General features: G+C 46.7%; 1 protein-coding gene across 2 annotated transcripts in view; it reads left to right on the top strand.

The window, feature by feature from the left end:
* The window catches only part of Atp6v0a4 (ATPase H+ transporting V0 subunit a4), a 46595-nt gene that overhangs the window by 10634 nt on the left and 18489 nt on the right, over positions 1–17472 (top strand). For both annotated transcript variants that reach the window (XM_028768394.1, XM_028768395.1), the window contains 7 exons: positions 84–166; positions 933–1026; positions 4223–4435; positions 7023–7173; positions 9414–9553; positions 11531–11688; positions 14657–14750. In XM_028768394.1, the coding sequence (XP_028624227.1) occupies positions 84–166; positions 933–1026; positions 4223–4435; positions 7023–7173; positions 9414–9553; positions 11531–11688; positions 14657–14750 (933 nt within the window). The remainder of the gene's footprint in view (positions 1–83; positions 167–932; positions 1027–4222; positions 4436–7022; positions 7174–9413; positions 9554–11530; positions 11689–14656; positions 14751–17472) is intronic.

Genomic DNA, 17472 nt, shown 5'->3' with positions numbered 1-17472 from the left:
AAGGAAGGAAGGAAGGAAGGAAGGAAGGAAGGAAGGAAGGAAGGAAGGAAGGAAGGAAAATAATTTTTTTCCTGATATTCCAGAAAGAAGAAATTAAAAAGAATATATTCATCATATTTTACCAAGGAGAGCAGCTCAGGCTGAAAATCAAGAAGATCTGTGACGGGTGAGAGACTGTCGCTCTGTCTTGGTGATTGGGGTTGGACGTGGGTAAGGAGCCATGTCCAGCAGAATGCAGGTGACTGGGCCCTCTTTGAAGTTGACTAGGACTTTAGAGGAACTTCCAGAAGACCATTTTAAATGATGCTGGAAATACAACCGACTTTCAATAGTTGTGAGCCTATGAACAGGGAGAAGGTAACTAATCAGTTACCAAGGTAACAAAGTAGTGACACAGCGTGGTCCAGGTTAGACCTTCTACTCTTGCTTGCTGCTTGAGTGGGCTGACTCCGCAGCATGGTGGTAGGGCACTTCCCTGACATGCCAGAGGCCCTGGATTTGATTCACTGACACAGAAAAAGAGTAAATAGAAAAGGAAAAAGTAATCACCATGGTTCAGCTGTTTCTGTAGAACAATCTTGATGTTACTTATGTTTGTGTGTGTATGTTGTCCTGGGGATTGAACCCAGGACCTTACTCATGCTAGGAAAGCACCCTCCCCTTGAGGTATACACCGAGGCTGGCCTGGAATTCACTCTGAAGAAGCTTTGAGCTTGTAATCCTTCTCATCACCCTTCTAAGTGCCGGTGTTATAGGCACGAGGCACTGTGCCCAGATGTTGTGAATCATTTTCTAAAGACCACACAGGAGGCCATTTTAGCAAGAGCTTGGCCATTTGAGTCATGTCAGTCAGTGATGGCCTCCTAGCAAAGGGATTGTAGAAGCTTTTCTGTAGTAACTCATGTGCGTCCTTCGGAATGTGTTTAACACAGGTTTCGTGCTACCATCTACCCCTGTCCGGAGCATGCAGCTGAGCGCAGAGAGATGCTGGCCAGTGTCAACGTGAGGCTGGAAGACTTAATCACTGTGAGTGAGGGCTTCACACAGGGAGCTGACGGCCTCTACTTTTTCCATGTGATCCTGTCCCCAGGCCCCTTCCTGGAATGTTTGCTATGCAATCCTGGTTGGAATTGCAGCAGGTTGCACAACTAGAAAGCAGCGTTCAGTGAGCGGGGGCTGACAACTCTGCATGTCTGTCACATGCTGCTCCCAGCTTAGAATGGACCACAGCCCTAGTTTACCTCAAGGCAGCCGCCCATATCTGATGAAAGGAGCCCTTTACAGCCAACCTTTGCCTGATGAGTCTGCAACCAACTAGTCAGCCGACGGAGTGGAACAACCAGTTTGCCCGTACCAAACTGTTATGCCGGTTAACGACTGTGAAAACAGCGAGTCTGGTTTTTCCGTGTGATCGCTAGATGCATCCCAGATACATTTCCTTGGAAAGGCCTGTCATCATCCCCAGGGACACCAAGTGAATCTGTGATGAGAACACTCTGGAATGGCAGCAGCACGGAAACTGGTTGTCGAAGTTGGCTGGGCCTGTATCTGATGATATATATGCTGTCCATTGTAACTCCCCATGTCACAGAAGTGCTCTGCAGCCTACGCTACTCAGTGCATACTTATGGGACACAGGCAGCTGTTGAGCTCTTGAAATATGGCTAGTTTCACCAAGGGACTGAATTTTGACAGCTATTTTAATTTTGTACACTCACACACAGGTGCATGTGTATATATGCATATGTATAGAAGCCAGAGGACAATTTACTTACCTTCTTTGAAATAGGGTCCCTGATTTCACCAGTTAGGTAGTCTGACTGGCCAGTAAGCCTCAGGGATCCTTCTGTCTCTACCTCCTAAGCCTTGGATTACTAGCATATCCCACAATGCCCGGCACTTTTAGTTGGGTTCTAGGATTGAACTCAGTTGTCAAGTGCTTTACTAACTCATTGTTTAATTTTTATTAAATCTAAATTCGCGAAGTTGCACATGGCTACTGGATAGGCCAGCACAATTTAAATCTTCAGGGTGTGGGTCTATAAATTAGATTTTATTTATTTATTTATTTTTATTATTATTGATTTTATGTATATGAGTACACTGAAGCAGCTGTCATCAGACACACCAGAAGAGGGCACCGGGTCCCATCAAAGATGGTTGTGAGTCACCATGTAGTTGCTGGGAATTGAACTCAGGACCTCTGGAAGACCAGTCAGTGCTCTTAACCACTGCGCCATCTCTCCAGCCCCTTATTTATTCCTTTTTGAAACAGTCTTGCTGTGTAGCCCTAGTGGAGCTACTATCTGTTATGCAATCCAGGCTTGTCTTGAGCTCATGTCAATCCTCCTGCTTCAGTCTCACTGCTGGAGTTACACATATATGTCACCACATCTGGCATGCGTGTTTTAAAAGCCTTTGGCTAGCAGACACTTTCACTCTCCCAGAGGATGTGTCTTTAATGTATTTAATTGTCTCTGTTCCTTTTTAGCCACTGTCCCAGAAACCGTTTCCCTCAAGTGATTTCTTTCATGAAAATACTCTGTGTCGGACTCAGGAATGCCTCATGAGGAGAGTAGGGAAGAAATAAGGCTGACTGTGCTTACACATAGTGGGACTGCTTGGGCATTGTCTTCAGGGATCTGGGGAAGCTGTGATTGGCCAGCTTCTCCCCTTCTGTTCAGTCATGCCCAAGGATGACTCTGAAACCCCACACAGTATCTGGCAACTCCTTCTGACAGGGATTGTGTAAGACAAATTGTGGAAGCAGGCGTGTGTAGTTATGGGATCAAGTGACCGACTGGCTAGAAGTTAGCCCAGTTTCCATGCTGTTGCTGTTCCAGAATGTTCTCATCACAGATGCACGTGGTGTCACTGGGGGTGATGACCAACTGGGAGACAAACCGATCACATGCTCTTTTTAGGCAGGGAAGTCACTATGGCAAATGAGAACCTTCATTTTCGCCATTGTGTGCTAGAAGGATTTTTCTTTTTAAATTACGTGTGTGTGTGTGTGTGTGTGTGTGTGTGTGAGAGAGAGAGAGAGAGAGAGAGAGAGAGAGAGAGAGAGAGAGAATGTATATGTGAGTGTTTGTATGCATGTGTGAGTATGTGTATATGCGTGTATGTATGTGTGTATATGCATGTGTGAGTGTGTGTATATGCGTGTATGTATGTGAGTGTGTGTATGTATGTGTGTGTGGGTACAAGTGTTATGGCATGTGGAGGAGAGAGGATAACTTGTAAAAGTGTGTTCTTTCCATTATGTAGGCTCTGGGTCTCAAACTCAGGAAGTCAGGCTTGGCAGTGAGCATCTTCATATGTTGAGCCTCCTCTCTGGCCTGCAGGTGTTTCTTTCCTGGAGAGTACACTGTGTTTTTGTTAGGGTGAGCTTTGCTGTGAAGTCTGTGAAGGTTTCATCTGTGCCAGGAGGTCCTATCTCCTGATAATCCTCAGGCCAGGTAACCCTCCAGTGACCCTTCAAGATATATGTCCAGGCTGTGTAGTATAGGTCTTACATTTGTGATATGTCTTTTATAGAATGCCACAATAGCCATACGTAAGGTTCCTGAAAAAGATACCCCTATTTTATTTGTCAAAACATGAAATCTAATTCTATCCAATGAATTTTATTCATGTCAAATTGCCCGTTCATGAACTCAGTAAGCTTTTATTGGACTGATTATCATAGACACCGTTTGGTCTGTTTTGGAGACATTGTAACAAATGACAAATTGGGTAGGTTCCAGTAATCGATGTTGCTTCTCACACACAGTTCTTTCTGGAGGTCAGAGGGCCAAAATCAAGGTACCACCTGGGCTGGGCTCTTGCTAAGAGGCCTTAAGGAGGAACTCTCATTTTGTCTGGTGGCCACTGGCAAGGATGCCCTAGGCTAGTGGATACATTATTCTTATCAACGAATCCTTCCCTGGTGTACTTCTTGTGTGCCTTGATCTCTAGATTTAGGGTCATGCTAATCCAGCATGGCTTCATCTTAACTTGACACACAGTTTAACCCAGAGCAATAGCATGAGGGAGCTCTTAGGGGGAGAGGAAGATATGGTCTTTGCCTATAGGCGCTAACCTTGGGTAAGGAAGACAAACTGATCACATGCTTTTTCAGGGCAGGGGAAGCCACTATGGCAGATGAACCCCCAGTTTTGCCATTGCGTCAAACACTCCCATGAATGTTTCTTGTCTTTCTGTTTTTGTTTTTGCTCAGGTCATTACCCAAACAGAGTCTCACCGACAGCGCCTACTGCAGGAAGCAGCTGCCAACTGGCACTCCTGGGTCATCAAAGTCCAGAAGATGAAGGCTGTCTACCACGTGCTAAACACATGCAACATTGACGTCACTCAGCAGTGCATCATCGCTGAGATCTGGTTCCCAGTGGCAGACACTAGACACATTAAGAAGGCCCTGGAGCAAGGCATGGTGAGCCACAGGGGCAGCTGGGGATGGAAGGCAAATCACATCCAGCCTCCCCATACCCCTGCTTGTCCTTTCCGGGGTTGTGAACTTCATTGGTGGCTTTGTGGTAGGACTGTCTCTCTCTTGTACCTTCAGTGCATTAAAAAAAAATTGAGATAGTATTTCACATATTCTTGGCTAGTCTCAAACTCTCTAGGTGGCTGAGGATAAACTTAAACTTCCAACTCCAGGTTTGCATTAGTACACCTGATTTATATAGTGCCGGGGACTGAACCAGGGCTCAGAGCATGCTAGGCAAGCAGTCTGTTGTCTGAGCTCTGCTCCAAGCTCCTTTACCTTCAATTCCTAACTCAGTGCAAAGGCACAGAGGAGAATCGTTTTTTCTCTAGCAATTGAAGAATGAGTGAGTGCTTATGTGCCACCTCTCTGTCAGCTGTGGTAACAGGTATCACAATATGACTACAGATGCTATCATCTTATAGAGGTACAGGCTAGCCAGAGAGGCAAAACAACCAGGCCCACGTACTAAGAGCTCAAAGGCATAGGTGGCTCAACATGTGTGCACGCACACACACACACACACACACACACACACACACACACACACTAATCCCTTATTTATCTGCTACACGCTCAGGGCACAGTCGATCCAGAGCCCCCCTGGGTAGACATAGCTCTGACACAGTAGACTTCCTAGAGAGATGGGCAGTACACACGCCCCTGAGTACACACTCTCAGGCAGCTCCCAGTCACCCTGAGTGGGTGAAGAAAATGAAGGACATCATGGGAGAGAAACTGGTTCTAACCACCTGTTGTCCTCATGGATGAAAGAGTGAACCCTGGCCCAAAAACTGCCTGAGGACTGACACTTGGTACTCCATAGGTGAGAATAATAGTGATATCATCCACGCCCAGGCAGGAAGATGCCTCATGCCATGCAAGGCCACATGGGACTATACTTAGGGCCAGAGTGAGCCACAAGTGGGAATGGGCTCTGTGGTGATGAGAGGCGGACTGACTGGTTCCTGCTGGAGAATGTGATACACTTGCTTGGATCATTGCATGGGGTAATAGGATAGTGAACCCCACTGGGGTGAGGACTGGGTGGAGGAACGCTGGTCTGACTGAGAGGGAAGACTTTTACGAGGCAGGTGGCTAGGCAGGGGATGCATCTGGTGAGCTTTGAGATACTGGAGACCCTGATTCAATGTAGAGTCATCCTGTGTCATAATAAGCTTCCTACGAGACTGGCTAGAACAGTTTCCTCAGGCCCCTGAAATGTCACAGGTGTTTTCCCACACAGGAGTTGAAGGCCTCATGTGGGTAGGAGGCAGAGATAGAACAGGTGTTGGATACTGCCATCACCATCAACATAATCCCTTGTGGCCTCTGCCAGCCACTGTGTCAGCTGCCATGGGGCCTGTATGGGAAGAGGCAAAAGCTTCAGGCCTTGCTGCTAAGGAGGTGATTACCATTCCTTCTTAACAACATGGTGGGAAACCACTCCATCTGCTTTATGACCTGGAGCAGTTGCTTAACTCTGCTGTGCCTCAGTTTCTTCATCTCTAAAGTGGGTTTGTCTTGAGGTGTACCTCGTGACATCAGGGAAACCGAGACTAAACTCTGTAAAGACCTTTGTAGTTAGTAGAGTCCCATTCAAGGCACCTCTGATGGTTGCCATGGGGATGTGGAGTGGTGGGATGGAGGGCACAGAGAATTGTGAAGTCTTGGGCACCTGGAGAGGTGGTTTTTGTAGTGTTGGTTTCCATGAGATATGAGTTATGATGGCAGCAGTGGAGGATTAAGTCAACTTTGCACAGAAGCCTGGGCTCTGAGACTAAGGTGCTTTGATTTCACTCTTTAGACTGTAGGAAGCTTTGAAGGACAATGCCTTTGGTTTGTTTTATTCCAGATGTGACTGGGCAGAGCGGGTGGGTGAGGAAGCCAGCAGAAGGACTGGAGATGGTGAGGCCCGACTTGGGTGGTAACCCAGAGAACAGGAGTCAGGACTAGAGAGAGAACTATTGAGCTGGAATGATGGCCACTAAGTCTGGAGGGACAGAACAGGAACCTGGGAAAGTAGAGACTCTGGGAAAAGACAGGGGACAAGGAGGACCTAGCTGAGACAAGTTGATGAGTCAGCTGTAGGCAGCTGGATTTTCTAGAGCTTCTGGGTCAGGACAACCTACTGGGCAGTTAGAAAAGACATGTGGGAGAAAGCTTGTGCCTTACCTTGAAAGATAAGGATGAATAAGCAAAATGACTGAGCTTCTGAAGGAGAAGGTGAAGAGGGGGAGGAGGAGAGAACCTAGAGCTAGTGTGTGTGTGTGTGTGTGTGTATGTGTGTGCGTGCGCGCGTGCATGCGTGCATGTGTTGGGTTGGGGAAAGATGGCCAGAGAGCCAGGATGGGCTCCTCCTTTTTGATACTCTCATGTAAGAGATATTAGGTAAGTGTTGAGACACATTCATCTTTCATAAACGGGGTCACAGTTCTCTGGAAGGTCAGGAGATGTCCCAAGTTCATGTCCAGATCTGTGTGCCAGCATTCAGCTCTCCTCCATACTCAATAGTTACCTGTTCTTTCCACAGGAACTCAGTGGCTCTTCCATGGTCCCCATCATGACAGAAGTGGAAACTAAAACTGACCCTCCCACCTTCAATAGGACCAATAAATTTACAGCTGGCTTCCAGAACATTGTCGATGCATATGGTGTAGGTAGTTACCGAGAGATAAACCCAGGTAAGTACCTGATGCCTCGGACAATGGGGTAGCAAGAAATTGAAAATTACTGAGGCGTGCCTCTCAGTAGATGCAAGAGCTGAATCTGATTACACCGTGATGCTTGACTCATCTGATTTCCTGTATTGTCTTTTGTAAATGCTGACTCATGAAAGATTTGTTTTTTTTTGTCTTTATGTATCCATGAATTGGTATTTGTTTAGAGTCAGGGTCCTGTATGTAGCTCAGGGTGGCTTTGAACTCATGATCCCCATGTTTCTATCTCTGCACTGAGCTTACAAGTGTGTCACGCCACACTTGGCTCTTCTAAATGGCCGTCAACCCTAGTTTTCATCTCCAAGTCAGCCAGGAAACTTTAGCATCTTTACAATTCAGAAGTTATTGTGTGAGAAAGACAGGATACACAGGACTTTGGGTCAGCAGAATAGACCCTTAGTGCCCAGTGCTGTGCAGGTCTGTTGGCCTGGTTAGTAAAATAGAGGAGTAGACCAGATGGTCTATAGCCACACAGAGAACAGTGCAGTTCTACAGCTTGAGTCTTCTCCAACTTGTGACCAATAATGCAGGAGCCTCGTGGGGTCTCAATGCCTGTGGGTAAGCTCTGGTGCTGTTTCTGTGGTGGAGACAGACCAAAGATGGCATTGGAAAGAGTATAGAAGTCAGAGACAGGCTTCCAGTCCTGTATTAGACACTTGTATAACACTGGCCAAATACCTCTATAAACAGCTTACTGGAGATGTGATTCTATTAGTACTTTTCTGTTGCTGTGATAAAATGCCCTAACAAAAAGAAACATAGGGAAGAAAGAGTTTATTTTACTTCTTGGTTCCAGAAGGAGCATACACTACAGCATGGTACACAACAGGCATGGTGAGTAGGCGTGGCAGTAGGACCAGGAGGCTGGGAGATCACATTGCCATCTGAACACAGGAAACAGAAAGAGAACAGGAAGTGGAACACAGCTATAGAACCTAAAGCCCATGGCACAGTGGCATAGTTCTTTCATCAAGCCTCCTCCTCCTAAAGGTTTCAAAATCTTCCCAAACAGTGCCATCAACTGGGGGACCTAGTGTCTAAATATATGAGCCTACGGGGGACATTAGTCCTCACATTTAAGCCACCTCGGGGAGGGAGGATTTATTTTAGCTCCCAGCTCCAGAGGGCTCAGTCTAAGGTCACTTGGTCCCTTGGGCAGAGCATCATGGTGGCAGGTTGAGGAGAAAAGAGAGCTGAGACAAGGAGAATGTGGGAAGGGGTTGGGGCAAGGTAGAGTCTTGCCCTAGTTTGATTTCTGTTGCTGTGATAAACACCATGACTAAAAGCAATTTGGGCAGGGAAGGGTTTATTTCAGCTTACAATTGTAGTTCATCAGGAAGGGCTAGAGCTTGAGGCAGGAATCCGGAGGGAGGAACTGAAGCTGAGACCTTGGAGGGATGCTGCTGACTGCCTTGCTCCTTGTGGCTTGCTCAGCCTGCTTTCTTAAACATCCCCGGACCACCTGACCAGGGCGGCACCGCTCCCAGTAGGCTGGGCCTTCTCACATCATTTAGTAATGAGAAAATGCCCACAGACTTGCCTACTGGCTAAACTGATAGAGACTTTTTCTTCCCAGAATGACTCTAACTTGTGTCAAATTGACCAACCTCCCCCAGAAACTAGCCAGCACAAGTCCTAAACAGTGATCTACTTCCTCAGATGAATACAGATCCGACCTATGTTGGAGGAGCAGACATTGGAGGCCAGCTCAGGAACTGTCCCTTACAGATTCCCCAGACTGCAGCCTGCCCTTTTCCAATCCCCTGTTTAACAGACAAGGCCTGAGACCCCCATGTTCTACCTTTCACCCCCTCCCAAAGCCACCATCTGAGGAATCCATTAAGGGATTGATCTGGTGGTTAGATCAGAGCCCTCAGGATCTCATTCTCATCAGGAATCTAGTTCAGCAAGCAGTCAAAATCAACTATCACAAATGACACCTGACGTTGTGACTGTGAGAAGCTCCAATCACTGTATGAGACTTAGGGCTGGCATAAACCAAGAAAGGACAGCTTCGTCCACGGGTTAGCTCAGGCACATGGGAGCCAAGCCGGGTCTGTATGAAGATGGTGGAAGAGAGACAATCAGAAACGCTTGTGTAAACCTGCCAGCAGATGGCAAGGGGAGGGGCTTCCCCAGGAAAGTGTTAGTTGGGGGTGGGGACCCACTTGGGGCCTCAGCTGCTGTGACTGTCACCCCTCCAGCCCCCTACACTATTGTCACCTTTCCGTTCCTGTTCGCTGTGATGTTTGGAGACTGTGGTCATGGGATGGTGATGCTGATGGCGGCCCTGTGGATGGTCCTAAATGAGAGAAACTTGCTGGCTCAGAAGAGCACCAACGAGGTGGGTAGTCAGCAAATGCTCCTGGAGGGAAAATGCTACAGTGTACCTTCCAGGGGTTGTTCGCTTTGGCTCACGTCTTTAACTCAGCACTTGGGAGGAAGAGGCAGGAGGAGCTCTGTGAATTCTTCAAGGTTAGTCCAGCCTACACAGACCAAGATAGCGACACCATGTCTTGAACAAACAAAAGACAGAAGCAAAATGTCTATGCCAGGGACCAGAGCAATGGCTCAGCTGTTAAAAGTGCTATGTTCCTGGAGAAGAGCTGAGTGTGGTCCCCAGCACCTATGGTGGGTGGCTCACAACCACCTGTAACTCTTTTGCCCCAGGGGCTCCGGCGCCCTCTTCTGACCTCCTCGGTCACCTGCACATGTGTGGCATGTGCTCACACAGATACACATAAGAAATAACTGCAAGGGTCAATCTTTTTAAAAATGTGTATGTGATTGTTACTATAAGGAATAACATATTCGTAAAAATAACCCAATTCAACATAAAACTCTGTAACAGTGTGGGTTTTCTGGCTGTAGTAAGCTCATCTTTTTCTTTTGGTCTGTGACATTATGAAATGTTGGCTTTTGCTTATTTATTTATTTATTTATTTATTTTTGAGACAAATTCTCATCTATCCCAGCCTGGCTTCAAACTCATTGTGTAGTCAAGGATGACATTTTACTTCTGAGCCTGCTGCCTCTCTACCTCTGTAGATCTGGGATTGCAGGCATGCACCACTATGCCATATTTATGTTGCATGCTAGACAAACTCAAAACACTGATTTTTGCTGATGGTCGAGAGTATTGGGGAATGACCCTAATCAGAGCCACTCTCAAACTCACAGAGATCTGCTTGCTTCTGCCTCTGGAGCGCTGGAATTAAATCTAACCTTCTCTTAATTTTTTAAAACCTTTCTTTACTCTGATTATAAAAGCAATACATAAAGTGTTAATTGTAGAACTTATGTCAGATTACAGTCCAGACACCTAGAGAAAGATCTTGATGAATGCTTTTGAATGTGTTTCCATTCTGTGTGTTTGTGTTTGTAATTTTCAAAAATTGACATCAACAATTACACATTATTTGTAGTTTCCTTTAAAACCTAGCTTAAAGTATCATGCATATTTTGTTCATGGCAGAAACTTTAAGAATCCTTAAGGAGTCCTTGCTTTTGGGACCTCACTTCTCACTGCCTTTGGCATGATCTCCTTCCACAGTATTGTGAACATAGAGGCCCCTGGGTGCCTGTGTTGGTTAGAGTTTATCTCCCGATCAGTTAATGGCAAATAAGCTCATGGTAACACACTGGGCAGAGTGGAGCCATGCCTTTAGCTATGTTCCAGACTCTAAGAATGGCTACAGTTCTCTGGCACATGCTGGATTGGTTAGAAGGCATGCCCTGATGTCATTATGAGTTAATCATTAGCAAGGCCAGTCTTGTGACCAGTTCAGCCTTCCATGACAAGCTTAACAGATGTCATTTTCTATGGAAGACATTTAAAATTGCAAAGGGACTTGTCATCAGTTCTTAGAATGGACGATACCCACAGCCAGCATCCCAGGAAGCTGCTTTCCCTAGCAGATGTGGCAGACAGAAGCCAACTATGCTTTGTCTCTGTGAAGACAAAGCCCCAAAGGCATACAGATCTGACCTGGGATGACGGGGCAGAGGCCAACACAGGGCCCGTCTCCTGGAGGTGCTGGAGACCACAGCCTGCCTGATTACTTAGTAGATGAGGCCTCGGTGTGCATAGCCATCCATTCTGTGGAAAGAGAGAACATGAGGCTCACACGTTTTTGTTTGCACAGTGAATAAAGGCCCGGGAGTCTCTGACCGACCTATATAAGCTCATGCGTGTGGGAGTATGATGTCTGCCTCGGTGTGCCGTCTCTCCCCACAGTACTGATGCTGGATGTATCCCATGTCTCTCCCCTCCTGCATCACTTCGGAACCCACTGACGCTCACCCTTTTTTCCTGGGCCAGATGTGGAGCATCTTCTTCAATGGGCGCTATCTGATCCTGCTTATGGGCGTCTTCTCCATCTACACCGGCTTGATCTACAATGACTGTTTCTCCAAATCTTTTAACATCTTTGGCTCCTCTTGGAGTGTCCAGCCTATGTTCAGAAATGGCACGTGGAAGTAAGTTTACAGCCTGCCTAGGGCATGCTTTCAGGCCATCCAAAGACCGCATGGCTCATGACTCTGATCACAGCTGCCCCTAAAATTTCACCCAATAATCCAGTTTTTTAAAAAAATGTATTAGTATTTTATATGTATGAATGTTTTACCTACGTGTATGTATATGTACTATGTGTGCATGCAGCAGATGTCAGAAGAGGGCGTTGGATCCCCTGGAATTGCAGTTGTAGATAGCTTTTCTGAGCTGCCATTTCATTGCTAGGAATAAGATTCAGGCCTTCTGCAAGAGCAGCAAGTACTTTTAACTGCTAAGCTAGCTCTCCAGCCCCAGTATCTATTTTATCTACTTTGTGCAATGGATAAAAATAGATAACCCAGCCACTGAACTGGTTGTGGTAAGAGAGATAGCTTGTCAAATTCCAGCTCAATTAAATATATGCTGTGGAGGGTATACCATGCAGCAGGCACTTTTGTAAAAATAGATGGTGCGGCAGTTAGAAACTGACTCTCCCAGGAGCTGTAGAAGCAAGGCTCTCTGCCCAAGAGGGCGAGGTTGGCAATATGCTTTGCTCTCGTGTGGAGATTTGCTAGCCCGGGATTTAGGGGTGAAGACTTGGCTTTAAAAAAGCCGGCTCAGGTGATGAAGTATACAGACGCTCAGCTTTCAGCCCCCCTCCCCCCAGCAGGACATTTCTTAGGCTGCCCAGGGAAGCTAGAGTTCAATATTAAGAGCACCAAGGAGGCCGTGAGTTTGCATTGGCAGCATCCGGGATTGCTTGTGGCTGAGTCAGGACTTTGGGTGGAGGGTGCGTGAAGCTACCTAGAAGCTCTCCAGCTCCACAGTCTGTATCTTCCGTGTACTTTCCACAACCGTTTGAAGCTAACCAGACTGGGAGTACAACACTTCAGGGTTGTGGTTCTAGGGAGAGAGGGAGTCCAGAGTTTGAGAGAGACAGAGAGACACAGTTACAGCCTTGCTTCCTGTCCTGCCTCTTCCTTCTCCTCCTCTTTTCACAGAAAGTGCCATAGCATTCCTTTCCTTCCTTTCTCTCCTTCCTTTCCTTTCCCTCTTCTCCTCTCCCTTCCTCTCTCCTCCCCTCTGCTTCCCTTCTTTCTGTTTTTGAGACATGGTCTCACTGCACAGCCCTGGCCTTTAACATTTGGAGATATCTGTCTCCCAGGTGCTGGGATTAAAGATGTGCCTGACTGTGCCCAGCCTATTTGAGGAAACCAAGAGTTTTACTTGTTCATCCAAGTCTGTAGAAGACATAACAGGGAGAGAAAAGCAAGCAGCCTCATTTGAGGAGATTAGCTCTAGGGAACTTTCTCTGGGGCATTTTATTTGGTGGACATTTCTGGAAGACTCAAATGCACTCTCTAGAGAGAATGGAAGGTGTGTTTTGTTTTGTTTTGTTTAGTTAAAGGACTGAAATCGGGTGCCTGTACAAGCAAGTGGACCACCACTGACTCCATCCCCAGGCCAGATGGTGACAGATTTTTAGCTGGAGTTGTGGAGGTTCTGATAGATCTCATTCAATTTCTCTGGAAGGCCCAGGCTCTCGGTGTAGAGGAGGACACTGTAATAAAGAAAAATGAAGGCTAAAACTGAAGATAGACGGATGGCTGTATTTGCACATGCCCCCCCTTTATGATGGATGGCTGTATTTGCACACGTGCCCCCCCCCTTTATAATGGCTAGGCATCTGAAGAGAAGCCTAGAAGAATTTAATTTTGAACTATATTAAATCTGTATGATTTCCCAAAACGACATGAAATTTCACTTTCTCTGTAGTGTGACTGAATGGGCTCGTTGCTCTGCAGACATGGGTAGGAGTGTATTTCTGTAATGCACCTACAAACGACGCCTTCCCCAGCTCCATACTCTTCAGATACCCTGGAGCCAGGGTAGACAGATGCTCACCCATATACCCCAGCTAGAGGAAAGCAGAGCTGTGTTCTCAGTGAGGCAGAGGAAAGCTAGACTTAGGTCACCAGGCAAAGCCTGGGGCTTGAGCCTGCTTCCTCTGACACTTAGTGTCTTTCATCTGGAGACTACCCAGGATAAGCCTGTGGTCTCTGGGGTTGGGTGCATGGCCCAATAAAAAAGACTACACACTAGTGCCAAATAAGCTTCCAGATGTCCCAAGCCACTGTCTGAGACCATGGCACAGTGATGTGGTGTGGAGAGAGAGTTTCCTGGGCACCCTGTCACAGTGGTCAGCCTTCTTTTCTTCATTTCAAACACATATTCCCCGGACTTTCTATAGAGGCTCATGAAAAAGGAGAGGGGGGCTGGGGACATTTGTTACCTGGTAAAGTACTTGCTGTATCAATATGGGGACCCAACTTCAGATCTCCAGCATCCACTTGAAAAGCTGGACATGGCAGTGCCTATTTGTAACCTAGGCACTGGGAGATGGGAGTGGGAGGAGGCAGACACATCTTCCATGTTCACTGAGAAGCCTGACAAACTTTTATATTTTCTTTCTCTTCCCCCTTCCCTTTAGGGGTGGGTGGGTTGAATTTTACAGAGATCAAGGTCCATGTGTAAAAATTCCATCTGTCCTTAAGGGCTGGTCCAGGTGTCTCTTGGGTGACCTCATGTTTCCACCCTGCCTAACTTCTCTCCTTTACTGTCTTTCCCCCTCAGCCCAGCCCTCACTTCATCAGACGTGTTACAGTTTCTGGTTTTCCTGACTGCATTCCAGTCAGGGCTGTGGCTCTTTGTAAACTTGGGCTGTGAACCTGTGTGGTCCAGATGGTAATTTCAGAAGCCTCAGGGCTCAGGGTAGTACCTGATACATAATAGCTATTCTGTGACCAAATATGGTGCCATTGAGTGAGCAAAATTGCTACCTTGCCAGCATCTGAGCTTTGGTTGGCCTTCAGCTCATGGCTGATGTCAGTATAGTATCTCTCTACCTGGATGTTTTCATATTATGTTTGTCTCTCTGCTTTGTCTCCTTAGTGCTCATGTCATGGAAAATAATCAATATTTGCAGCTGGACCCGGCCATCCCAGGAGTGTATTCTGGAAATCCCTACCCATTTGGAATTGATCCGGTAAGAATTCCCTCCAGGGTGAAGTGCCAGTTACGGATGACATATTGTTGAGATCTCTGAATAGAGAAGGAACAACAAACTGTGGAGTGTGATGGGGCAAACTCAGAGGGTTGCGTGACAGGCAGAGCTGTGTCCAATAGATGAATTCTGCCATGCCTTGGACTCTACTTCCTATATAGTTTCCTGTCCAGTTCCTTCTCCAGCAGCTATCCCGTTGCTGGCTGATAACAAGCTTTTAAAGAGCCCTTGCAGTCTGGAGAGGTAGTTCAGCTGGCAATGTGCTTGGTGCTTCAAACGTGAGGATTTGAATTTGGTCTGCAAAACTTTCGTGTCAAAAGCCAGATGTGGACTGGACATGGTAGTACATACCTTTAATCCCAACACTTAGAGACAGAAGCAGGAGAATTTATATAAATTTGAGGGTATGCCTGGTCCACGATCCTATCTCAAAGAATAAAACAAAACAAAATCTTAGACATGGTGGTATGTGCTTGGAATCCCAACCATCAGGAGGCAGGGTCAGGTGGACCACCTGCTTGGCCAGTGAGAGGTCCTGCCTCAAAAAAGGAAGAAGAAGGTGGTGGGCAGTCTCTGAATGAAGACATGCCTGTTCTCTCTGTCTCTGTCTCTGTCTCTGTCTCTGTCTCTCTCTTTCATACACACACACACACACACACACACACACACACACACACTGACTGCTTAGAAAGTACATATATTAAATAAGTTACTTAATATCCTGATTAAGTGTCCTACTTTGGTATTTTCTTGCAGTGGGTAACCTCTCACACTGTAAAGTCTGACTTTAGCTTTTTTGTAGGCCAAAGGTCAAACTTGGGTGTATCTTTAGGAGCGGCCTATCTTGTGTTTTGAGACAAGGTTTCTTACAGAGACACGAGGTTTGCTAAGTGAGCCCCAGGGATCCTCCCGTCTTTGCCAGCTTCAGATTAAAAGCACACACAGCCACACGTTTTTACATGAGTTCTGGGATCAGTCCTGGATTCTCATGTGTGCATGGCAAACACTTCACAGACTGCTCTATCTCCCCAGGTTCCTGTGGGTTTTTAAGATGTGTTTCTTCTTACTATTTATTTGCCCTAGCTTTCAGTCCACTACATGTGGCATTTCCAAAGCCTGTACACTATGAGATGATCTCTGAGAGAATGAAAATATCGTTGTGAATGGTTCATTCAGATGAAGTCCGTGCATACAGCCGCCAGGTGTCACTGTTGTTCCCAATCAAGCATGCCTCGGGTAGACTTGATTAATGTCATTCTCAGCTCTGTGTGGAACACAGCCTGAGTGGCCAATTTCAGCTTCAGCAACAGCCTGATCACAGCCTGACAGTGGCTCTCCAGTCACCTCCCTCTCAGTCACTTCCCTCATGCGTGTCCTCTCCTCCAGTTTCCTGAGTTCCTCTCCTCGCCCAATAAAAGCAGAAAGCACTGCATGGCAATTTTCAGACCCACGGCTCAGTCCCAGCTGTGTTCTCAGTTTTATCAAAGCAGGTAGAATCCTTGAAAGCCTGTTTGTAAACTGCAAATGTAAAAGACAAGCATGGGTGGCTGATATTTTGTAAAGATCTTATTTTTATTATTATTTTGATCCTCTCTCTCTCTCTCTCTCTCTCTCTCTCTCTCTCTCTCTCTCTCTCTGTGTGTGTGTGTGTGTGTGTGTGTATGTGAGTGAGCACGTGTGTGTGCTTACACACACATGCCTACATGAATGCAGGTGCCCTAGTAAGACAGAGGCATCAGGTCTCCTGGAGCTGGAATTGCACGTGGTTGTAAGTCAGATGTAGGCTCTAGGAACAGGTTCTGCCAAAGCAGCATGTGCTCTGACTGCCTCGCCCCTTCTGCCCAGCTCCGTGTGTTATCTTTGCATAGAGGAAGGCTTTCTCATTGGTCAGGATGTCATGGCCAGGAAGCTGGCAAGGGGGAGATGTCAGAGTCTGGTGATTTTCATTTTCCTTGAATCCCATTGTTCCTACCTTCTCTTCCTGCACAGCATACTCAACTGTCAGTGAACCCCATCTGTCCAGTTCTGCTCCCCAGACTCAGCAAGGGACATATTACACAGTGATATTTTATTCGACTTTAAAGAAAAATGAAATCATGACATATGCAGGAGAAAGGATGAAACTGGAAGTTACTGTGTCAGGCTAAACCAGCCTGCTGCAGAAAGATCAACATTGCTTGCTTTCTTGTCTGCAAAGCCTAGATTTAAAGTGTGGTGGTGGGGGAGGGGTGGGGAGACAGGACTAGAAGGGGAATCATGAAAAGAACAAAAGAAATCTTAAAGGAGTTGAGGGGAGGAGAGAGTGTCTTAGGTTGCTTTCTATCGCTACAATAAAACACCATGACCAAAAGCAACTTGGAGAGGAAAGTGTTAATTTGATTCACTCTTTCACTTCACAGTGCGCAATTGTAAGAAGTCAGGGCAGGAACCTGGAGACAGGGACTGAACCAGAAGCCATGGAGGGATGCTGTATTGGCTTCTTCTCCTTCTCCTTCTCCTCCTTCTCCTTCTCCTTCTCCTCCTTCTCCTTCTCCTTCTCCTTCTCCTTCTCCTTCTCCTTCTCCTTCTTCCTCCTCTTCTTCCTCCTCTTCTTCCTCCTCTTCCTCTTCTTCCTCCTCTTCCTCCTCTTCTTCTTCCTCCTCCTCCTCCTCCTCCTCCTCCTCCTCCTCCTCCTCCTCCTCCTCCTCTTCTTCTTCTTCTTCTT

Source organism: Grammomys surdaster, unplaced genomic scaffold (assembly GCF_004785775.1).
Source record: "Grammomys surdaster isolate TR1022 unplaced genomic scaffold, NIH_TR_1.0 186, whole genome shotgun sequence".
Lineage (NCBI taxonomy): Eukaryota > Metazoa > Chordata > Mammalia > Rodentia > Muridae > Grammomys > Grammomys surdaster.
This window is presented reverse-complemented; position numbering and strand designations above follow the sequence as displayed.